The sequence below is a fragment of the Hemicordylus capensis genome, chromosome 5 (genome assembly GCF_027244095.1).
Source record: "Hemicordylus capensis ecotype Gifberg chromosome 5, rHemCap1.1.pri, whole genome shotgun sequence".
NCBI lineage: Eukaryota > Metazoa > Chordata > Lepidosauria > Squamata > Cordylidae > Hemicordylus > Hemicordylus capensis.
In genome coordinates, this window is record NC_069661.1 from 178,035,733 (window position 1) to 178,060,752 (window position 25,020).

The 25,020-nt window shown below is 40.2% G+C and overlaps 1 protein-coding gene and 1 long non-coding RNA gene across 21 annotated transcripts in view; one reads left to right on the top strand and one right to left on the bottom strand.

Annotated features, from left to right (window-relative positions):
- Positions 1-25,020, top strand: part of NRCAM (neuronal cell adhesion molecule) — a 214,452-nt gene that overhangs the window by 177,015 nt on the left and 12,417 nt on the right. For 13 of the 20 annotated variants that reach the window (XR_008308695.1, XM_053256564.1, XM_053256562.1 and 10 more), the window contains 4 exons: positions 5,754-5,879; positions 7,985-8,137; positions 15,785-15,916; positions 17,217-17,295. Coding sequence is in view for 19 of the 20 variants with exons in the window: in XM_053256564.1 (XP_053112539.1) it covers positions 5,754-5,879; positions 7,985-8,137; positions 15,785-15,916; positions 17,217-17,295 (490 nt within the window). In the remaining variant the exon portion in view is untranslated. Of the gene's footprint in view, positions 1-5,753; positions 5,880-7,984; positions 8,138-15,784; positions 15,917-17,216; positions 17,296-19,348; positions 24,969-25,020 lie in introns of those variants that run through there. The other 7 variants (XM_053256573.1, XM_053256574.1, XM_053256575.1 and 4 more) reach the window with 2 other exon arrangements.
- LOC128327599 (uncharacterized) lies at positions 8,530-15,876 on the bottom strand. The gene is made up of 3 exons (XR_008308699.1): positions 15,751-15,876; positions 10,997-11,058; positions 8,530-8,977 (listed from the first exon to the last, which is right to left on the bottom strand). It is a non-coding gene; the product is annotated as an uncharacterized LOC128327599 (long non-coding RNA).

Genomic DNA, 25,020 nt, shown 5'->3' on the forward strand with positions numbered 1-25,020 from the left:
AGCACCCTCCCGGCCCCTTACAGCCCCCACTGCCTCCGGACCAACTTGAATGCTGAACTGCCGAACCAGTTCGTGCACATCCTTAGCAAACACACGACCCCGGCCCCAAAGTTAAGGCCCCTTAAACCCGGGTTAAAGGCCAGAGTTAAAAGCTGAGCTACCCATGAGGGATCGATCCCGGTGGTGCACACGGGCAGCCAAACCCAGAATGGGCTGCCCAAGGCTGGTTTGGCTGCTTGTGTGCACAGCTTCATTATCTAAATCTTACAATTCCCCTAGTGTCCTGTGTCCTAAAATATCAAAGACTGTTTTCCATTCTAAAAACTGTCAAGGAAATCTTCCCTCCAAAAATAAAATAACAGATATAATATATACAAATAAAGGCTACAGATAAAAACTCTTAATGATTTCTTCCTGGTTCTGCACCTTCTTCTGGAGTCTGCCAGCATTTATCCATGGGTATTTTCTAGAAACACTGTAAAACATTTGTAGATTTATTTAAACCTTCTTCTGGAGTATGCCAGCATTTATCTGTGGGTATTTTCTAGAAACACTGTAAAACATTTGTAGATTTATTTAGAGGAGGCTTCTAGTGGCTAGAATACCTTGGCTGCATATCTTTATTTGCATTTTAACCTTTCCTAACTTCAAAGCTTCTCCTGACATTTACAACAGTTTTTCTTACAGACTTTTACTCTCCAAGTTAGGTAATGCAGTGTATTGTGACTATTGACCTTTGAGAACGTATTATTACTGAGTACAACATAGTGAGAAAAGAGCTACAGTCCACCATACACTCTAGCTATAAAGCTATATTCAGGTTTCTATTGGCATTCAGTTCCCACTAAATTGTATGGAAGTTGCATTGTAGTCGTGCCTGGCAAATTCTTCTCAGTGTTAAATACCCATGCTATTTGGAGTTGTTATTAGCCTTTTAAGATAGCATACAAAATATATGATCTTTTATGCTGCTGTTTTCCTTTTGTAACCTGTTTTCCTCTTGTACCAAGTAACCATGTCCTTAAGAGAACCTGTATGAATGTTTTTTATGCACATGTTGTTCACAAGATTGCACTGTGTTTGAAACATTTTAAAACGATGTAAACATATTTTTATTATTTGTTTTCTTCTTCTCTGCTTTCTCTGATCAGGATATTCAGAGAACCCCTTTTAAAATTTCCCTGTCATGAATACTGTACGTCCAACATTTCATAAGGGTATTACTGTTTATCTTATTAATAAGTGACATGGAAACAGGTGAAATACAATATTTTTCAGAAAGAAACTTCAGAAGGAAAATTGTGGTATTTAGAAAATAGCATTAAAATAAGAGGTTGTGCACCTGCATGCTGTTTGTAGAAAGGAATGTTTGCTTTAGTAATGAAGCAACTTAAATCATTTCTAGTTTGGTATTTTAATCAAGTAGTTGAATTCATAAACAAGTAGCTTAATGCTATGTCTCTTCTCTTGGAAATGGCTATTGAATTCAATGTAATGTGTACTTATAAGTGCAAACAGGAATATTGAATTCCTAGTTGTACTTTATTTAAGTTAAAGTATACAAGCATGTTATTAACATGCTCATGACCACTTCATGTACAATGTCTGCTAATCCCATGGTCACTAATTCTCCAGGGGTGCCAGAGTGGGGCAGTTTTCAGAGAATAGTGTCTTCCTGGTTACCTGGTAGGGTCCTCTTGAAAAGAACAAAACATCAAAGGGAAGGGGTTTCTCTTCAACTCCCCAACCAATCTTAGTTAGCAGGCAGCATGATTCATTCTGGCATTGCTCATATCTTAACTTCGTTGCCTTTTTTTTTTTTAAGCGTCACAAAGTCTTATCAGTTAAAGATTATGGTGAAAGGGAACAACGCTTATTTCTGAAGTCCGGAGAGATAATTTTCCAGTGACCCCATCTTCTTACCCTCTTTGTTGTCTAAAGAGCCTGTTTCCCCAACTAATACAATTCACCTTCACAGAACTATAAGTGCCACAGACTGGTGGCCGTAGATTGACAGGGGCCCATGAGATGCAAAGAGATGTATCCAAATAACACAAGGAGAGTTTTGCTATGGTCAGTCTACTTCTAAATGTTCCCTCCTGCACTGGCCCAACTTTTACCTTTTCCCATTGCTTGTGTCACTTTGATGAATCTCATTGCATTCCATGCAGCCTGTCAGTCTGTGTCACCGTCTTGGAAGAAATAGAGGCAGCCAGAGAAAATGCTTGAACTTGAACATCAGTATGGCACTCATGGCTGCACAAGGCTGCAGTAGAAACTCTGTGTGACTTCAAGGGCTCAGTTTGACTCTCAGATGACAATTTATCAATAAAAATGATGTTTTAATTTGGGTAAAACATCCCATTGCAACTATCTGGTGATGAAGAGACACACAACCCCTGTATTTTTCTAAATTTGCCAAATTCTTGAAGCAGGTGACCTTGATAAGTAGTGAGAAATCCAAATCCCACAAGTAAAACACACACACGCATGCACACATGGACAGAAAACCATAGTCATTCAGACAAACCAGGAAGACTTGAAGACAAGAATCAGTCCTATGGCTCTAGGACTTCCCACTCCCCTACACTGCAATCTTCCTGGTTCACTGCACCCTTCCCTGGTACCTCTGGATTACCTAAATGTACAACTTTTTGCCAAACTACTGAGAATGACAGAAACACATTCCTCTAACCAGTTTTAAGCAAAAGCTCTCAAAGTCCTTTTCACAAGAAATTCCTCTGCACTTTCTGAGCAGAGACAGGATCAGTGTGGATTTGTTCAGGCAAGATGTCAAGATGTCAGGCAAGATGATATAAATACATATATCAGCAGACAAGATGGCATAAGATCAAGAATACTTCATGAGGAATTCTCCACAGCGTTATTCCAGTCAGGACATACAGTGACCATAAAGGCAGAATATGTGGCTGGAGCTACAAATGCAGCAGAAAGACATTGCATCATATGAAGTAAAGTCTGCTTCCTGGGACCTTCCATCAAATCTGAAACTAGTTTGGAGTGGTTGTGGTTGATCTGTTCATGACATCAGAGACTAGGAAAGTCAACAATGCTTCTATTGGTTCAAGGGCATTAAACCTGCAGGGTCAAAGTTCTAGCCCAAATTTGGCCAAGTGTATACTTTTCTTTTTATCAAGCTTTTTACCAGAGTAATCAGAAGATATGGAACAAAAAGCAGAAGTTATCCTAGCAGTCAGATTCTGTACCAGGAAGGCATGATTTCAGATCTCATTATTATCCCAGCCACTGACGTCTCCTCCCTCACTATAATCTGTTCTACCAAAGTCCAGTGGACCACTTTCAACCAGTTACTGTACCTGACAGCTTGGAAATTAATCAACTACAATGTCTAGAATATGTTTACTTTGATGATGTGACAGGGACTCGCCTTTGACTCTTGCAAGCTATCCACTAACAGTAAATGTATATTATTTTTCTATGAAAATTGTTTTAGGAAAAAGCAGTATATAAATATTCTTTAACCACTTAAGGTGATTACACTTAAAGTGATCTAATATATAACATAACTTGGCAATCTCTGGCCTGAATCTAAGGAATAATAGCCAAAGAGTATAAAGGCATATTTTCTTGTACAATTCTTTCAAGACAGCTTACAAAAGTCTAAGCACTAGCATGCCAAAATGCTAGGTTGCTGCCATGGCTAACATCGCAGGTCATAAATAGCTTAAATACCTATCATACCATTTGAATATCTATAGGTTTCTTAAGGGGAACTGCTCCTGAATCGACTCACATATTGCTTACCTGAAATCTCAATGTAATTCTTTCTGCTCTGACAAAAGTTCCTTTTCTAATTAATATAACTTCTGCTCTTGGAGAAGGTAAAGTGTGCTGTCAAGTCGATTTTGACTCCTGGCACCCACAGAGCCCTGTGGTTTTCTTTGGTAGAATACAGGAGGGGTTTGCCATTGCCTCCTTCCGCGCAGCATGAGATGATGCCTTTCAGCATCTTCCTATATTGCTGCTGCCCAATATAGTCCCAGCGGGGATTTGAACCGGAAACCTTCTGTTTGTTAGTCAAGCATTTCCCCGCTGCACCACTTAAGGTGATCTAAACTTAAGGTACTATAAAACTCTTTGTTGACAAGACATTGTGTATTTTTTATTGAAACCAAGTGGTATGTAGCACCAAAGGCTCTTTCAAACCAAAAGTTAATTTACTTTTCCATTGAGCTGAGATTATTCTACCTCTTTTATTTCCAAAGCTCATTCAAAGGGGGGAAATCACATTCTGAAGGACATTTCATTTTTTAACATTCCCAGGATTAGAAATCAGAACCGCTATTTGTATCCTTTCATTAATCCTGGTAGAAAATGTGTTTATCTCCATGGTTACCAGGTGGATACCATACCAAATAACCAAGGCCTACGGGTTAAGTGTCACTCTCTGCTAAAGAAACCTATGCCAGTATCAGTTGGGAAGTGTAATACTGTATGATATTACTACTTCCATAGTTCATAGAAACTGAACATCCATAGAATCAATGTGTCAGACTGCAACATGGAAAGCCTATTTTTACAAGATAGTGTATTGACCATTTTCAACCAATGTCATTATATAGGAGAGTTATCCAGAAGATAGTATTGGCATAAGGCAAATAAATCTTACTGCTCTTGGAATATATTTGTTTTGTATTCCTGAATTAAACACTGTGAATGTTCCCCACAGCAGCAATAAAAAAAGAAATTTGTCTTGCATGGGCAAATAAGGGGATGGACACAAAGGTTGGATAAATGGGGCATTGATAAAATCAGGCCCACTTCATTTAAAACATTTATAGTAGATATTAATTCAAACAGCATCTGATGCACCCAAGGAAGCTAAAGAGCAGGTGTTTCACAAACTCTAAAGTACAAGATTTCCATGGCTGCCTGGAAAACCCTTCGCTGCTGTGCAGGGTGAGTCTACCTGGTTGAAATATGAGGACCATGAATGGGGTGCATGTAAATTCGTATTCTAGACCCCAACGGTTTGACTCATTTAAGTGTGAAAACAACTGGCACTTGCCAGAAAAACCAAGTCTGAGCTAACTTAGAATCAAGGTGACGGGCACCAAATTCCTAGTCCAAATTTTACACCATAACTGGGCAACATCTGTAGAGAGGGGAGCACATTTACTGTGAATTCCCATTCTCTCTAGCTGTTTTAGATTCTCTATAGATTCTATAGCTGTTTCCCCCTATCTTTTATATTTATGTATACAGATGGATATAAATATATATTGAAATACAAAAAGAACACAGTATCTATGAGCCTCAGTTATATTCTGGGACATGCACATATATTTGTAGAGGACTTAGTTTGAGGGCTGTGGAATGGCCTTTCTTTAAACATCTTGTTTTCTCTTCACTAACAGTGTTTCTGCGGTTATTGTTTAATACTCTTAGTAGATGTTCTGGTTTCTAGTTCATAGTAGGGTCTTGTCCAGACTCTGAGCTCAGTCTGGGACCTGAGGGAAGCTTCTTCCCTTGGTGTTGTTTACAAAAGATCCAAGTCTGGTAACCAAGTGGAGGTGCTTTTCTGAACTGAAGACTGCCCCACTCCAGAACCACTACAAATAGGGAATCACGGTAAGTCCAAATTTATCTTCTTCCATAGTGGACATGAATAATATCCCATTACATAAAAATTCATCTTAATTACATAAAGTTGCATTTTATTCAATGCATGCAACCTTTCATATTATGCTCTTTTTTTGTTGTATATTTAGTGCACCCAGTGTACCCAAGGATCAAAAATGTTACGGTATCAGCTGCTGAGACCTATGCCAATATCAGTTGGGAATATGAGGGTCCAGTTCATGAGAACACTTATGTTGAATATGGTGTGGCAGGCAGTAAGAAGACATTTCATTTAATTCTTGAAAAACTGTAATATTTCAACATATTTTAATAATAGAATAGGGGCCAATATTGACCTCACACTTTAAAATTTTATTTTTAAGAACTAGAACAATGTGAATTCAATTTAAACAATATGTGTGCTATATTTTCTTAATATTCTAAAATACCTGTAGGTTTTTTTGTTTGTATTATTTTAGGACATTGTCAGGAATGCCTACTAAAAGTTCAAATGCCCTATCTGTAGGAACACGCGGTGTCAAAGCAGCTATATGCACAATTTCTTTTCAAAGTGGCTAAAGTCTTGCTGATCTGCTGTATGGGAAACTGGAAACAGAAATGGCTAAATCCAGCCACTGCTTCCCCAATCAAGCAGCCAACCAGCAGAATGTTTTGTATAGCATTTTCAAAACGGATCGAGCCCAGCTGTTGAATCAGATATGGAAAAACTTTGCAGAACCTGTTTCAACTAGTAGTTCCTGAACCAGCTTCCATATTTATAGTGCCCTTAGGCTGGTTAAGGCAAAAGTGCCAGGCATGGATTACCTCATGTAATCTTACTAAACAATACATTTTGGCTGTGCAGTTCTATTATTAATTTTTTTTAAATGTAGGATATTTTAGAAGCTATCATTTCTGAGAAGCTACTAAAGCAAAATATATCCTATACGCTACACTATATTGGCAGTGTAGATTTTGTACCATCATATTTGTATGCATGCTAATTAGACTTTTTATTGAGAGAGCACACTTTCTAGCAGAATTTCTGTAGACTATAAATTTGGCATGGTAATCGTTCTAAAGCCTTGATTATCTTGATGGTGTCTCAGATGGATGCTTGATAGTGCCTCCTTATTTAATTGGCAGGACATGTCTGCCCCTTAGCCATGTGAGGAGCCACCACCATCACCAGTTCCAAATCAAATTTGAACTCAGAGCAGCCTTGGTGGTTGCACTATGAATATATTTCTGTATGTCTATTTAATCAATCATGGTCAGAAGGCTTTTAAAAATTAGGAAAAACCAGGCACTAAATGTGTAGCCTTCACACAAAAAGTGCAATTTGAAATTCAAGTCATGTAAAGTTGTATTACATATTAGATGATGTTAAAAAAGTGGCTGATAACAAGGAGAAAAGTATCCAGTAGTCTCCTCTAGACACAGATCCAAATCAAACAAACCAATTTCTCCTGCCCGGTCAAAGCTTCTACCTATAGATTCCACTTCTACTTTCCACAGAGTCTTCCCCAATTAATATTTCTACAATATAGTGCACTTTTCTACAATAGTGCTGTCAAATTCCCAGCTCTGAATATTTTCTCCCACTCTATATAGGCTTCTAAATGTCATGGAATGTGACTCTAGGCAGCAAAAAAAATGTGTGCACAGAGAAGGAAAATGCACAGGTGCGTATTGCAGCAGTGCATGATGTACACACGAATTACACTCAACATACCATTGTGCAGTTCTGAATTTCCCCTTTAAAAGTCCTGTTGATCAGGAAGATGAAACAAGCAATTTTCTCACTCTATTGATAAAATTATTAGGGAGGCAGAAAGTGACAAATTAAACCAACCAATTTCTTCCCTTCAACCAAGTGCTTTTTCTTCTTTTAATAGAAAATATTAAAGTTGAGACGAATTTAAAGAAAACCCTAAAGAATGCAAAAGAGAATCTTAACAGTTAATTTATCTTTTTCATATGTAGAGTATGAAAAATTGCTTCTCAAGGGGAAAAAAGATAATCCTGTCCAATTAATATTTGGCATTATCATGGCAAATTCAAACTCTAAAATGTGATTGCCATCTGACCAATGCCATCTGACATTAGTTTTAGACTAATGCTGCAATCTTATGCACACTTACTTGGGAGTAACCCCCTCCCCCCTGAACTCAGTAAGGCTTACTTCCAAGTAAACTGCATAGGATTGTACTGTGAAACAAATTAGTATTGCACAATAGTTGAAAGGTACGAGAGTTCAGATTGCAGCTTTGCATGCTGAGAAGGAATTCTAACTGTAGCCAATAACAGGAGTGTGAACATGAATTTTAAGCAGTGAATTTAAATACTCCAATATGTTGTGTTCCTCAAAATTCTATAGGCAAAGAAGAATTGAAAAAAGAAAATATAAATGCTTCCTGGAACTTCTTTGTGTTAAAGGGATTAACACCAGGAACATCATATAAAGTCCGGGTTGGTGCTGAGGGTCTTTCTGATTTTAGGAGTTCAGAGGCTGTGTTTGAGACAGGTCCAGGTGAGGCACACCATACCAATTCTGTTCTGCATTCAGAATTGTGATGTGTTAAGTGCTGAAACTTTGAACTATTAGTAACATGTTGTATCTACATATTTTATTTTATTTTATTTTTCCACCTAAAGTAAAGCTGAAATGTTTCTTTGTTTGTTTCATAGCCATACCAGCATGTCTTTGGTATACTCCATTAATACCATCTTCATCTCAACCCTTAGTTATTTTAAGATACATGCCCATTTTAGGGACTCTTATTAATGCTGATATATATTTCTAGATGGTCCATCCTTTGTTCATTGTGAACCAGAAAGTGTTTGAGAATAATTAAGCTTGGACAGCTCAGACCACTATCTTGGGCTTTACTTCTTCCAACCTGGATCGGGGGTGGGGGGGGGGAACCCTACTAAATTTGATGTTCCACTGGTCCAAATATGCCATAATCAAAACAAGTAATGTCTCTACTATTTGGAAAGTTTTGCACCAAGTATTCTGTAAAAAAGGAAGACTAGAAATCTTTGTGTCAGTTTGCCTGTATGAAACAGTTTTACCTAATACATAAGTTTTATTAGAAATTTCCAGATGTCTTGTATTCTTATAGAGCATGTTGTTTATAGAAGTGTTTAGAGTTTATTGTTAGTGTTTTGAACAAAACACTTTTGTTCGTAGCCTTTATGTATTGCATGTAAAACCAAATGCTAAGGTTAACTGTTTTATAATATAAAATAATTATCAGGAAGATAACAAAGCAACTAATAAAAAGGACAATTAGGAATCATGTTACCTATCTATAGGCATTATATATGAGTGGAAATAGTATAGGTTGATGTTCCAGATGCAGTCTTCCTGTTTGTGTGAGAAAAGAGGGGGTTATCTGCAGTGACAAAATACTGTACCTGGCACATTTACTGTACTCATGAACATATAATAAACCAATCAGTTGGGTGGGGGCTCAAGGTGCACACATCTCTGTTTCACTAAGAGCTGAGGCCACTAATTGATTATTTGGAGCGGGAGCCCGCTATTACACATGATCATCTCTGGGCTGGAAACAATTTTGTAACATTATTATCATTGTACTGCTACTCCTGGAAAAAATGTCTAGAATTATAGAAATCTCTTAAAATAAGATATTAGTAAACTTTCCTAGATATGAAAGGTTTTATGTTTAAATCCTTCATTTAAAGAGTATATACATGATCTGGACTAAATTGCCAAAATACTGTGTATTCTCTAAAACACATTTTTAGGGACATTCTATGCTGAATGCAAAGGAACACTTGGGATGGTGTGAAACCTTTCTAGTGGGTCTTAATGCTGCAAAAGCTGACTTCTGTATTATTGGTGGAATTTTACACAGATAAATCTACTCATTGACACTAGGTATCAACAGAATATCTAATTCCACCAGAGAACCACAAAATGCAAAACTACGTGGCTTATTGCAATTCATGGTCCCTAAGCAGCCTGCATATGGGAAAAGACTGTAATATCATCTGAGCTATAGCTGATACAATGGATCCTGTCCACACTATGTGACATATGTCTATAAAAGGGGTGGGGGGTAAATACTATTGAATCTGCATAGTAGCATTCAGTCTTATAGAATAATAGGATGCTTCTCATTGACTGGATTGCTTAGAAGCCCACCATGGCTCCAACACTCACTTTCAGAACTAGCCAAAAGCTGCCAGGAATTACAGCAAATGCTCACACATATCCACAGTGATACTTCCCAGCTGAAACATCAGAATTTGGCCAGAATTCCACCTTTGGCAGAAGCTGGTATGATAGCAGCATTTATGAGGACATGGGGTCAGGATTCTTCACAGTGAAGCCCTAGGATTTGCTACGTAAAGAAAATTTCATTTACTTCTCAGTTGCAGTGGCAGAACATGTGGAGGCAGTTATTATTTTGCTTTTGTACAGAAGTAAAGTTCAATAGGCAGCATCTAAATTCTTTTTTGTTTATGATGAATATGGGACAATGAAGTGGAATAAGGAGGGGGAAATGAGTGAATATGTCCTGGGTAAGAAGGAATAAACCAAAATTTGATTCGGTTTCACAAAATATGTTCTATAGTCTCTAAAAGAATTCCTGTACAACATTCATGAAACATTTGTTGTAGTGGTGCAGAAATCATACAATTCACATGTACTAGCAGCTTCTGTATTCATCAGAGAAAACAACCAGTCAGCTTGAAGCAAATAATTTGTTTAGCACAAAAATATTATTTCAATTAAAAATGCATTACCAGATTCTAGAAACCTTATATGCCTTACCAGGATATACATAATCCAAAGAATACCAGAAGCTGCATAAGTAAGTTATCACCTTGTTCTATTTTTGGCATGTGTTATGCATGGATTGTTTTTGTTTAGCTGACACAAAATTTCACACTGTGTTTGAGTGTTAAGTGTATATATTGTTTTCCTTTAATGTTTGATACTAAACTTTTAATTCCTCATAACTGCATGTTTGGAAAATCCTTGCTGTTTCTAACCATATTAGGAAAAATATTATTTAAAAATTTACTATTAAGTTCATTTTAAATCCACACAGGGGGAGTTTACCCCATTTCTGCTGCTGTAATTGTTGGATTTTGTTAACTTAAAAAGAACATAATAGTCTCAATTTGTCATCTTTAGAAATAGCTCACTTTCAGCTTTCAAAACTGCCGTACAATACGACCTAAAAAGATGAAAATGTTCATCCAGAATAGAGATCCTGTTGCACTTTCCTTTACAAGGGAAGTCTAGTGGGGATGGCTGTTCTTTACCAAGTGGATTGTATTGCCCAAGTCCACAAGATCAACTTTCTATATCCCAATGAGGAAATGATGGCACCAGGTTGTCTAAACTCACCTCATATCTTCATTGATAGCAGGATTTCGTTTGATAATGTTCTATAATCTTCCTAAGAAGCACTGCAAAACAGTATTTGGAGACATATTTCCCAATTAGTTATACATTCTTTCTACACATAGAGATCCACAACATTTATTTATTTATTTTATTTATTTTTGCATTTTTATACCGCCTTTCGTTAAAATATAGCCCCAAGGCGGTTTACAAAAGTTAAAAACATACAATAAAAACACAATAAAATAACATGCAAGAGTATAAAAACATATAAAAACAGGCATAAAACAATACAAGAAATAAAAACACCCAGAAGCAGCAGTAAAAACGATTATGTAAAAGCCTGGGTAAAAAGCCAAGTCTTTACAAACTTTCTAAAAGCCATGATGGAGTCCGAGGAGCGAATGACCACTGGGAGAGCATTCCAGAGTCTGGGGGCAGCAACAGAGAAGGCCCTGTCCCGAGTGCACGACAGCCGGGCCTCTCTCATTGTCGGCACCCGGAGCAGGGCCCCCTCAGATGTCCTCGTCAAGCGGGCAGCAACCCTTGGGAGCAGGCGGTCCCTCAAATACCCTGGGCCCAAACCGTTTAGGGCTTTAAAGGTCAAAACCAGCACCTTGAATTGGACCCGGAAACGAACCGGTAGCCAGTGCAGCTCTTTCAAAATGGGGGTGATATGTTCCCAACGGGCAGCTCTGGATAACACCCTCGCTGCCGCGTTTTGCACTAGCTGCAGTTTCCGGATATTCTTCAAGGGCAGCCCCACGTAGAGCGCGTTACAGTAATCCAGCCGCGACGTGACTAAGGCGTGGGTAACCGTGGCCAGATCTGCCTTCTCGAGAAAGGGACGCAGCTGGCGCACCAGCCGAAGCCGTGCAAAGGCACCCCTGGCCACCGCCTCCACCTGAGCTTCCAAGAGCAGAGCCGGGTCCAGTAGTACCCCCAAGCTGCGTACTTGTTCCTTCAAGGGGAGTGCAACCCCATCCAGAACTGGTAAAATCTCCACATCCCGATTGGCTCTCCTACTGACCAACAGCACCTCCGTCTTATCCGGATTCAATTTCAGTTTGTTAGCCCACATCCAACCCATCACGGCCTCCAGTCCCCGGTTCAGGACATCCACCGCCTCCCTAGGATCCGATGACAAGGAGAGATAGAGCTGAGTGTCATCCGCATATTGCTGACAACTCAGTCCAAATCCCCGGATGACCTCTCCCAGCGGCTTCATGTAGATGTTAAACAGCATGGGGGACAAGACCGAACCCTGCGGGACCCCACAGGCCAACGGCCACGGGGCCGAGCAGTAGTCCCCCAGCACCACCTTCTGGACCCTCCCCTCAAGAAAGGACCGGAACCACTGCAACGCAGTGCCTCCGATTCCCATACTCGAGAGGCGGCCCAGAAGGATACCATGGTCGATGGTATCGAACGCCGCTGAGAGGTCCAGCAGAACCAACAGGGACGCACTCCCCCTGTCTAGTTCCCGGCGTAGGTCATCCACTAGAGCGACCAAGGCAGTCTCAGTCCCATACCCGGGGCGGAAGCCAGATTGAAAAGGGTCCAGATAATCCGTATCATCCAAGACCCTCTGCAGCTGGGACGCCACCACACGCTCCATCACCTTGCCCAAAAAGGGCAGGTTAGACACAGGTCTATAGTTGTCCAGGCTGGAGGGATCAAGGGAGGGCTTTTTTAATAGAGGTCTTACCACCGCCTCCTTAAGGCACGATGGCATCCTGCCCTCCCTTAATGAAGCATTAACCATCACCTCCAGCCATCTGCCTGTCCCCTCCCTGGCAGCTTTTATTAGCCATGAAGGGCAAGGGTCAAGAGCGCACGAAGTCGCCCGCACACTGCCCAGGATCTTGTCCACATCCTCAGGCCGCACCAACCGAAAAGAATCCAACACAACGGGACCAGATGGTACCAAAGGCACGTCTGCCGGAACTGCCAAAACTCTGGAGTCCAGGTCAGCACGGATGCAAGCGACTTTATCTGCAAAGTGACAGGCAAACCGATCACAAAGAGCTGTAGATGGCTCCTCCCCCATTGTCCGGGGGGATGTGTGGAGCAATGTTTTCACCACACGAAACAGCTCTGTTTGCCTGCACTGAGCAGACGCAATGGAGGCGGAGAAAAAATGTTTCTTCGCCGCTCCCACCGCCACGGAGTAGTCCCTAAAATGGGTTCTAGCCCGTGTTCGATCGGATTCGTGACGACTCTTCCTCCAGTGTCGCTCCAGCCGTCGTCCGAGTTGCTTCATCACCCTAAGCTCCGAGGAAAACCAAGGAGCGGAACGGGCTCCACTAAGCCGGAGAGGGCGCTTGGGGGCAACCGTGTCAACAGCCCGGGCCATCTCTCCATTCCAGAGATCAACCAAGGCGTCGACAAGGTCACCAGCTCTGGACACTGGAAACTCCCCGAGGGCCGTCTGGAATCTAAGCGGATCCATAAGCCTCCGGGGGCGGACCATCTTAATCGGCCCACCACCCCTGCAGAGGACAGACGGAGCAGTCAAACTAAACCCCACCAGGTGATGATCTGTCCATGACAAGGGAGTGGTCTCAAATTCCCCCACCTCCAGATCATTTATTTCCTGGTCGGCAAAAACCAGATCCACAGTGTGTCCCGCCACGTGGGTAGGGCCGGATACCAATTGAGACAGGCCCATGGTTGCCATGGAGGCCATGAAATCCTGAGCCGCACCCACTAGGGGGGCCTCAGCGTGGACATTGAAATCCCCCAAAACAATAAGCCTGGAGGAACCCAAGGCCACCTCCGAGACCACCCCCGCCAGCTCAGGTAGGGAGACTGAAGTGCAGCGGGGTGGTCGGTACACCAACAGAATCCCCAGCCTATCTCAGAGGCCCACCCTCAAGGACAAACACTCGAAATTCTGAGATTGCCTGACCGGGCACCTGGAAACGGGGAGGGTCTCTCGAAAGATGACTGCAACGCCTCCTCCCCGACCCTCGAGGCGGGGCTGCTGCACGATCTGGAAACCTGGAGGACAAAGCTGAGAGAGACCAACCCCGCCCAGCGCATCCAACCAGGTCTCCGTCACACATACCAGGTCAGCACGTTCATCCACAATCAGATCGTGGATGAGAGATGTTTTTGCGTTAACTGACCTGGCATTCAGCAGCAGCACCCTAATCCTCGAAGGAGTGTTCCCAGAGCTCCCTAGGGTCAGAGGGTTGGGAGAAGGGCCGGAAAAAGGAACAGGCCTCAATTGCCTGGACCGTTTTCCCCTGTAACGGCCTGCCCAACTCCCACCGCCATACCTCCCTCTGCCCGCTACCTGTGATATTGCCGCCCCCGCTCCAGACCCACTTTTTTGCTCCCCCAGACACATCTACCCAGACTAACCCACCACGGCTTCTTGGCTTAATTAAAAACAAAACAAAACCAGGCTTGCGTAGTCTCCTGCTGACTTCTTAATTGTGAGAAGATGGCTCTTCAGGGCAGAAGGAGAGAGATCTTCTGGTCCTCAGGCAGCTCGCCCCACGGCAGAGAGCCACAAGGACGAGAGCCCTTGGGCTAGCCTGCCCTATATAGCAGCAGCAGCAGCAGCCAAAGCCCCAGCAGCAGCCCAAGGAGATGTTACACACACCTGAGGAAAGGTGGGGCAGGGGCAAAGACAGCAGTCAGTCAGTGCCCCACCCAAGCTGTTCTCCTTCTGTCTTCTTCCCCCAGGCCCTTGGGCTAGCCTGCCCTATATAGCAGCAGCCAAAGCCCCAGCAGCAGCCCAAGGAGATGTTACACACACCTGAGGAAAGGTGGGGCAGGGGCAAAGACAGCAGTCAGTCAGTGCCCCACCCAAGCTGTTCTCCTTCTGTCTTCTTCCCCCAGGCCCTTGGGCTAGCCTGCCCTATATAGCAGCAGCAGCAGCCAAAGCCCCAGCAGCAGCCCAAGGAGATGTTACACACACCTGAGGAAAGGTGGGGCAGGGGCAAAGACAGCAGTCAGTCGGTGCCCCACCCAAGCTGTTCTCCTTCTGTCTTCTTCCCCCACATTGTGATTAGTATCACAAATATATTCGCTACTACCACCTCTACACATCAGCAAAACCAGTCAAGTATGCTATATACTTGACTGTACAAAGCAAGTCTTTACTTGGTGAACACAATAGGATAAATGCACAATTTTCAGTAAAATGAAAAACCTTTTTCCAAACATATTTGAAGATCAAATGTCCCTGGTAACTGGTTAGACATGAGTGTGTGGGTGGGGGGCTCTGCCACCCTCCACGAAACAGGGTTGTTTACCCGGTCAAACAGTGACGTGCTGAGAGAGGCAGGAGGCTCTGGTTGCCGGGACAACCCCAGCAATTCCCTCCCAGAAGATAGGAAGGGCTTGAAGAGGCGGGCAACAGCCGTTGGGGGATGGGCTGGTGCAGCCCGAGAGGCAGCAGAGAGGTGGAGATGGAATAATGATGACGTGTGTCCCACAGCTGCAGCCCTGTGTGGAAATGCTAGCGAGTGGGGTGGAGTTGGAGGAGAAGGCCCCTTGGGAGGCCATAGTGTGGGTGGCCAATCCACTTGCCTGGCCAAGGGAGAAAGAGCAAGCTAGAAGCAGGGAGAAGTGTCCTAAATGTAGGGCTATATTAAAGGCCTCCCTAAACACTGAGACACTCTCTCTCTCTCTCTCTCCCCCCCCACACACACACATATATACACACACTATACACACACACATCTTTTAAATAAAGTAATGCACAATTATTACAGAATCATGAATAGTATTTCTATATGTACCTTTGACATAATTTTTTCTTTTTCTTTTTCCTAGCAAAGGCAAGTCGGCAGGTTGACATTGCTACTCAGGGATGGTTCATTGGTCTTATGTGTGCAGTTGCTCTTCTCATCTTGATTTTGCTGATAGTTTGTTTCATAAGGAGAAATAAGGGTGGAAAATATCCAGGTAGGAGATTTCTAATGTTATGTATGTTAATATATCTAATTCTATTTAAACTTAAATTGGCTATGATCAAGAATGCCTCTTCAGCAACCATATGATTGGGCAATCCAGTTGGATTCTGGACTTCTTGGCTCTAACATCAGATCCTTGTGGTATAACAAAAAGTGCTTATGGAAGTCAATTAACTTTCAAGACAGTTTACAATATGCCATGGGGACCTTCTGTTCAAGAAACTCAAGTCCGCTTGGGCACACAGAGCTACTTACACTGGCCAGCATCCTAACTAACGGTGTACATTGTGGTGTAGCCACCACTGGACAAGTGGGGACAATTGTCCTTCAGGCTTCAGATGTGGAGGTGCAGGGACTGCCAGACAGTCCCATCGCCCCCTGCCGGGCACTCCTTGCTCCTCAATGTAGCCACCACAGGTGGGCATTATTATTATTATTATTGATTGATTTGATTTGATTTGATTTGTGTACCGCCCTTCCGAAATGGCTCAGGGCAGTTTACAATTAAAACAAACCACTAAAACAGTAAAGAGCTAAAACAAATTAAAAAACAATATAACAATTAACAATTTAAAAACATTTTAAAACAATTAAACAATTACAGTGATTAAAAACCCCGAAATCGGGTTTTGAATTTTAAAATAGACCAGATATTAAAACCCCCCAAATTTAGGAAGCTGAGAAAGCTTGGGTGAAAAGATGGGTTTTCAGTTTTTTAAAAAAAAAATGCCAGAGATGCGGAGGATCGTATTTAAGCAGGGGGAGTTTGCACCTCTCATTACTGCCACTAGGCTCCATATCTGCCCCTCTCCTTTACTGGGCACCCTACCCCAGTCCAGTCATGTGCCTTCCACCTGCCCACTCTGCTGATGCAGGAGGCACTGCTGGCTTCAGACCCAGACATGTGGCCTTTCAGCTGATAAGTGCTTGGTGTTTCTTTCCTTTCTCTCACTGGGGAGGGAGCTGGGCCGGTGAAGAAAGCACTTGCCAGCTAGATAGACAGTGTGTCCATGCCCGGAGAAACAATAACCCCTGTGTCAGTGTACTGACTTAGCCAAAAGTGAGGTAGTATACACAGTGGCCTTTCTGCTCTTAAAAATTGTAAAGAATTAGTGCTGTAAAAGAACTATTCATGGTCTCAGCTAGGCACTGCCATAACATAAGGCTACTGCATTAGTTCAACATCATACACAGTAACCTATTCTTAAATTATTTGAAAATTCACCATGAAATTCTTAATCCAAATAGTTGCTGATTTTTTTAAAGTATGTGTCTCTGTGTGTGTGTTTTAGTGAAAGAAAAAGAAGATGCTCATGGTGATCCAGAAATACAGCCTATGAAAGAAGATGATGGAACTCTTGGTGAATACAGGTAACAATTTTGTTAATTCTTATTGGTCATATCAACATGGATTTGACAATAAGAGTCTATTCTTAGGACTTGCTGCACCCACCTCTGAAGCGTTTTAACACTGGGTGTATTGATGTCAGTCATAAAGCATGATGTCATGCCAACATTTTAGGGATATCATGTTGGCGTCACAAGCAGATATGTTGATAGAGGATCATGGCTCCATGCCATTATTATTCAATTCACAGACATAGTATCAACATATCTGGTTATTTTATAATTAATCATTTATTTGACTCTACAAAATGTTTGCAGTACGATGAGTGTGACTATTCTGATAAGGTATAGCATAGCAGAAGGCATGAAAAGCCATAGCAGCATCTCCATTACTGCAGAACGTCTCCAGATAAAGGTAAGTCGTGTAGCCTTTATCTTGTCTCCTGTTTTTGCTGGTAACCTTTTCCCCATTCTCTGTTGATTACTTTATAACTGGGGAATCTTAGTATCATATATTATGATCGATCAGAAATGTAAAATACAGATCCAAATTACAGTATTGATATTCCAATACTTAATGGAATTTGGATCTAGGGTTTTACCTCATTTGTATCTTTTGTATCTTCCAGTGTTTGCTGTCATTGGTTATTTCTGTGCATGTGAGATTTTTTTCTTATAATTTAATCCTTCTGCCTTATTCCTTTAAAGGCAGGAATAAAGCAGGGTATATAAATGTCCCGAATTAAATCCAGGCTTAAGTAATAAAAATCTTAGATTTTGCTTCTTTGTCTTGGTAGTGCAATAATCCGGTGTAGACAAATTCTTGTTTGATGTTGGCAAAGAACAGCTAAGTAGCATATGAAAGATGAGCACAACAATTAAACATAATTCGCTGGATAAGAAATAGAGAATGATTACAGACTAACTTGAGTTTGTTTGTTCTGTCTTCAAAGCTAGTTTTGCTTATTAAAAAAATAGTTGCATTTCCTTTCTTCACAAAGGCATAATTTTAATACTAGTAAATTTCTAATAGTTGCAATATACCTACCATATCATTTAAAGAAAGGTTAATTGTTATACACCAGTGTATTTTGTTTAAATAAGGAAATATTAGTTTTTTAAAAGATTAGTGCATTGTGTTTTGCTTTTATGTTGTATCATATTTTAATGTATGTTTAGTTCCATATGGATAATATCATTTTAGTTCTCATTTGTAATTTACTGTAGTAAATTGTTTCAGTACACTTTTGTTGCTTTTTGTGTACCTATAAGAAATCTGTATTTCATCTCAGTATAATAAGCTATGTATTTTATAATTCCGAATGCCAGAGTAGCTACTATGTTTTTCTATGGTGTTTTTCAATGCAAAGGGTGGCTCATTTTTCTATTCCCATGGTTGCTTAATGAATATTACTAATAGTAAAAGTTATGGAGTAAAATTGGCCTAAAGTAATCAAATAATAACACAGCTGTTCTCATATGAAAATGATTCCAATGCTAATTTGCACTATGTTATCTTTCTATTCATGGACTACCTGATAGTCATGCAGAATTATGCCAATTCTGTGAACTGGCAATTCAGTTCTACCTGTGATTATATATATATAGATATATAGATATAAATAATCATGCAGAACCTAAGCCAGGATTTCAGTATATGTCTTGAAACAACTAGCATGTTAATCTGTAAATCTCTTATTACATTGTTGATTGGTTTGTGTGGTTAAATAAATGATTGCATGGATCTAAATACTTGAAGTATTAAAAAGAAAATCACTCATCTAATACTTTTTGTTAAAATTTCCTTTTAGACCTGAGTTCCAGTGCCATTCAGAGATAATAGGACTTGCCGCTTTTTTCTTTAGAGACAGGACAGATGCAAGTTAATACTGAAATCATAGAAGATGAATTTGCACCCTCTATGTAACTCAGCCTTGCTACAGATAATCAATTCCCCAGTTCAAACTACCTCAGGCAGTTTTAAATACAGTATAATGTGTCTTTGAGGGAGACTTTAGTTTACTCCAAAATGTTCTCTAAGAATTCGAGTATTTTGAACTTTTTTCCATCACTTCAGGTCCATGTCACCGTGGACAATAAAGAAAATGGACAAAGGAAGAAAGAGAAAATGTAGTGATGTCACCAAATTTCCTGAAGCAGACCCTGTCTTTACCAAAACAGTGTCTGTGTGGTCTGAGAGAACCAACTTATCCAGAAGGTCAGGCGATCAATCCATCAGCACCAGATCAAAGACGTCTCATAGGAGAGTCAGGCACTCTTCAGAGCACTCAAAAGTTAAGTCCATATCTCCTTCACTCTGTCGAAGGAAAAAGATATCAACTGAAAGGGAATCTGAGGGTGTTTCTAGATATTGCACTCTGCAACAACATATAACAGAGCTGGATGATGGGTCAGATTCTCAGGTAGGAGAGAATTCCCCATTTCAGCAAAGATTCACCAAGGGCCCATCTTCTCTACAACAGTGGTTCAACCACACAATAGATCTCAGCTCAGATTCAGAAGACAACCACAGGTTCCATATCAAGAAGGTAAGACCTTCTGCTGCTGCTATTGGTAGTAGTACTACTAATTCCTCCAAATCTGACAAAAGTTCATTAACAAGGTCTATCGTATTACCTGACATTACTGCCAGTTTGAGTGATTATGATGCTGTGGCCAAGAATACCGTGTCTTTTACCATGCAGACCGGACAATCTCCAGTAATGAATCCTGCGGGAACACACTCAACAGATGCAGTAGTTTCACCTGAAATAACTAGGCAACCTTCCCAAATAACAGCATCTGAAGTTACAGAAGTTTTGCCCAGGTGTAACAGGGACTTGGAAAATGGGTCACCTCGTCAAGATGGGGAAATATCCTATGTTTCCTCATTGGAAGAAAATAGTGAGCCTGTACGTGGGTTTAAAATGGAGCATCAAAGTTATTTATTCAAGCATATTCAGAAGGAGCTGAGATTAAAATCTCACAAATCTAAACAGCCTTCAGAAGAAGACAAAGCAGAAAATTCCCTTCCTGTCCATTCATCTGTTCAAAAGCTAATCCACAGAATCTGGAATAAACCCAATGAAACATACGTAGCTCCTGCAATTCTACATAAACTATATCCTGTTCCAGTGGATAGATCCTCTTTATGGGATACCTTGCCCAAGGTAGATATTGCTGTGATCAATGGGAATGCTAAATCATGCCTTTCTGGTTTTGAGGGTCCAGTCCCCAAAGATCCAATTGATAGAAAGATTGATGCTGTAATCAAGAGAACATTCAGCTTAGTTGCAGCCCAGCTTAGAGTCTCTCTCTATTCTGCCTATGCTTCTAGAGCTTTATTAGCCTGGCTGGAAAAGGAGCAAGCAAAGAAGGGGAAAACATTGAGTCCGTCTTCAAGCAAGTGGAGGACACATATTGCAAGAACTGCAGCTAATTTCATCCATGATGCAGCCCAAGATTCTCTCAGACTCACAGTTAAAAACATGGCATGTCTCACAGTAGCCAGGAGAGCTATCTGGCTACGTGGTTGGCCCTTAGACCTAGATATAAAATATCAGCTGTTATCCTTACCATACCGTGGTGGAACTTTATTTGGAGATTCATTGAGGAAAGTTTTCAAGAATTATGTCCAACAGAAGAGATTACCCCATCAATCGAAATGTAAAAAATACTATCCAAGGTCTTCTCTTTCCTATCCTTACCGCTTTTGCACAACAGGCTCTTCTTTTTATTATCCTCACCGCAGTCACACAAGAAGATGTCAGTTACCCCCTAGGTTAAAAAGAGGAAATTTTTTGCTGTCCTTACATTTGAACAATATGAAAGGGTATGGTGTTCAAAGAAATCACAAATCTAGCAAGAGGAGACTTCTCACTTCATAGTTTTCACCAAGACCCAAAATAGAACATATATTCATTGATTTACAGTGGTGTCAGTGATACTATGGATGTTACTCATTAACATCTATCAAACTTTGTCTTATTTTTATATACTAGGATCATTTTTAAAATACTCTAAAAATCTAAAATGCTCTAAAAATCAGAGAAAATAAAAACTAGTTATGCAAGAAGAAATTCAGTTATCCCCAAAAGGACTTAATCCTATTGACACCAATGTATCTAGTGGAAAAATTATTACTAAAGCTTGAAGTATCCTATGGCATTACATTTATGAATTAGGGATTTTGAAAAGAAGCTCTTTATTTTCCTTCAGAACCACTTGATTTATCATAGTGAAGATGCAGAAAATACATATGAAAAGAATATCTGAATACTATTTGCATATATTAGCGATCAGGGTAAATTAGATGTTGATTTCATGAGTTTAAGAACCGTTTAATCATAGTAAATTCTACTATGTTGAAAGTAGTTTTTTTTTAAAGTTAGATGTTCTGTGATCTCCTCTCTGAAGTGAGAAACTAAGAAAAGGACTTAGTTTATCTGTGCCTTTAGATCTATCAGCCCCAAAATGGCTTCCACTTCCACAGCAATTTCCACTAATTTGTACTTACAGAAACAGAACTGGAAAAACAATATGCATTTTGTCAGTTGAATATCTCTAACCATGTTTTGAGTTTTTTCCATGTGATCTATGGAAGAATTTAGTAGTGTTGGCTGCTGAACTGCATAATAAGCACAAAACAAAACAAAAAATGCTCCTCTACATTTTGACTGATTATTGCATCTGCCTGCCCCTGAAGTGAAAAGATTATTAGCAGGTAATAAAATGTAATTGGGAAGAAATGTCACTAGTGTAAAACATTTTGATGTAGTGTATTTCATTTATTACACTGTGTTATTTTCAAATATTCTTTCGCTTCAGTTTAGTTATATCCTTTACAGTTACCTTCTCACTTCATTTCATCTGTCATTATCAAGTTTGCTATTTGTTTCACCAAACCTATTTTTAAAAGTCTTTATAAAAAGAAATAGAGAAATCCTACATTTAAGCAGGATATACAACTAAAGTTTCCATAATACTACTTTAAAATGTGTATTTAGATCAGAACATTTGTCATCTTAACTTACTAACAGTTTAAAAGCTTATTAAAACTACTGTAGTTGTACACCTGCAAACAGCAGGTACCTGATTGAATTCAATATTGTGATCCTCTCATCTCACAATGAAATCCATACATTTTGAAATCTGTTATTTTCTTACTTGTTTTACCAGTCTTAGGGCTCTTCCATATGGCAATTAGTAGTACTGGAACAACATTGTCCCAAATGCAATTTTACTATATTTCTGCACACACCAGCAGACTTGCACTGTCCTCCTAGCCAGCACAAATCCACCCTCTTTACAGGGTCCCAGCACAAATTTCTCAGTGCCATCTGCTGGCCAGTCTTGCTTAGTGTGAAGAACTCCCATTCACCAGAAAATAGTAATGAGTTCTTCATAGAAAGCAAGCTGTGCCCAACAAGTGATACTGCAGAAAGCATGCTAAGACCCTGCTCTGCATCTGGACAGGGTCATGCTTGGAAAACAGTGCTGTTCCTGCACTTCTTCTTACTAGAAGAGCTCTTAATGTTAATGACCAAGATAATATGTGGTGTGGGGGGGTACTTTGTTCAGGGTTTGAAGGACATTTTTTTTCCAACTTTACCTTAGTTTCAGAAATTTTAATAAGTACTCATCAATAAAGAAAATCACTTAGAAAATCTACAGGCTGCTGTAAAAAGCTTTGAATAGCTTGTAAAATCACTTGCAAGGCCAGAAGAGTGAACTTATGGTATTATGTTAAATTGTCTGCTGCTTAAAATATTTGGCAGGATCCAGACTTAGTGATGACTAAGTACATTGACATGAATGATACAGAACTACTCATAACAAATCCTGATTGTTTCAATGGAACTTAATCATAACTAAGCTAATCTGGATCCTGCTCTGTTTTTTGTTTTTGTTTTTAAATTATGGTAAACTATTAAACATTCCAAATCTTTTAATGCAGAGCTATTTATCTTTAACAGTTCCCAATAAAGTAATCCATCCCCCTTCTTTAATATGTGCTCTAGCAACAAATTAAGAATTATTTCATTTTCATTAAGTGTTCTGCCTATATCTTGTCCCAAGATATATTTAAGAGACATCTTCTCTGTGTTATTTTCAATACATTTACAAATACTAGATTCTCTTAATTTCTGAAGTTAGGGAAATTTTGTGGAATGAGGATATACCATCTTGAGGTAGAGAACAGAAGATTCATGCATTTAATACAGACTGATACTGGAATCAGTAACAAAGAGTACATGAGTCAACGTGTTTTGTGTGTCCTTCCTGCAAAAATCCCAGTGTAGCCACAGTGAACTCTTTAATTCAGTTATTTGATCCCTTCTGTGGAATATTTTGTTTTATTTAACCACAGTAAGCAAAATGAATTTTCTTATCATATCTGCATGTATTATGTGGTTTTCCTATTTCTGTCTGTCTTAGTAACGTCTGTGTCTTAATAAAGTGTGCAGTTTTTGTATCAATCATCTATAAACTGAGTTATATATTAGTTAGCAATTCCATATAGGATTTACCTGGGATTCAGCATGTGTATAGTCTTTACCACCTGGGCACAAAGTTTGAAAGGACCAAAGGATAATTGCTTCTAAACATATGTAGAGTGCCTTTCTTTTGTGGGACTTATTTTAAAGTCAGTTTCCATACGATTGCAGCTTAGATTCGATTCTTTACATTACCTCAGCAGTGTGGAAACGACAGCAGCACAACTCCTTCCTGCACCCTCACAGCAGTGTTGGAAGTTGAGACCGTTTGCGGAGGGAGTCTTCTTGCATGGTCTTGAGCTTCTCATGCTATCCTGGTGCACTGCAATGCTACCCAGATGGCAGCAGAAGCACTGGCACTGCTGCCATCTCCATGCCCTTGTGGTAGTATAAGAATCGTAGCTCTGCAATTGAACCTTAACATAAATAATGCACATAGACAAGTAAGTTCCAAAGAAAACAGGTTACTTGTCAGTTGTGTACATAATATATTGTCCATACATACGTATCTTTGACTTTCCTATTTAGGGTGACCTAGATGCAAAGGAAAATAGGGTTGCTCCTTAGCCTTTTGAAAGCTCCCCTTCTAGTTATGCAGAGGAGGGAACTTCATCAGGAGCAGCTTTTCATGTAGATGTGCAGCAGGATTCATCTGCCAAAATTCACTCTGTTACACCATTCTTAAAGGAATAAGACCCCTTTTCTCCTTTTCATATGGTCATTTTATCTGACAAATTTAGTAATCCAGTCCACTGATCTTTCTTATGCAACGTTTATCTGGCCTTGGTACAAAGTGTAGAACCCCCTGGTTTACGCCTGTTCTCTTCCTATCAAGAAAGCACTATTTGCTTCTTTTTTAGTTTGACTGACACAATAAGTGTTAGACCTTATTGAACTGTAACATCTGATTTCTCTCTAGCCCCAACCCTATTCCAGTTTTTCAACTTCCATTAATGCTGAATTCATTATTCTGAGCTCAAAAATCTTGATATGAACCTTTGCTATAAAGTTATACTGATATGAACGTATTCCTTTTTAATTGGGAAAGAGTTCCCTGGATGAACATTTGCTACAGTTCCCCATGTCAACATTATTTTCGGTTTCTTTTTAAGGTGCAAAAAAGAAGGAACCCTATTGCCAGATTTGATTTTTGCATATGCTGTAACTGTGCACTCACACCAGTGTCCACTTCCATGCAGGTACACGCTTGTGTAAATCTGCAGTTTTGTTTTTGTTTTTTTTAATTATACAG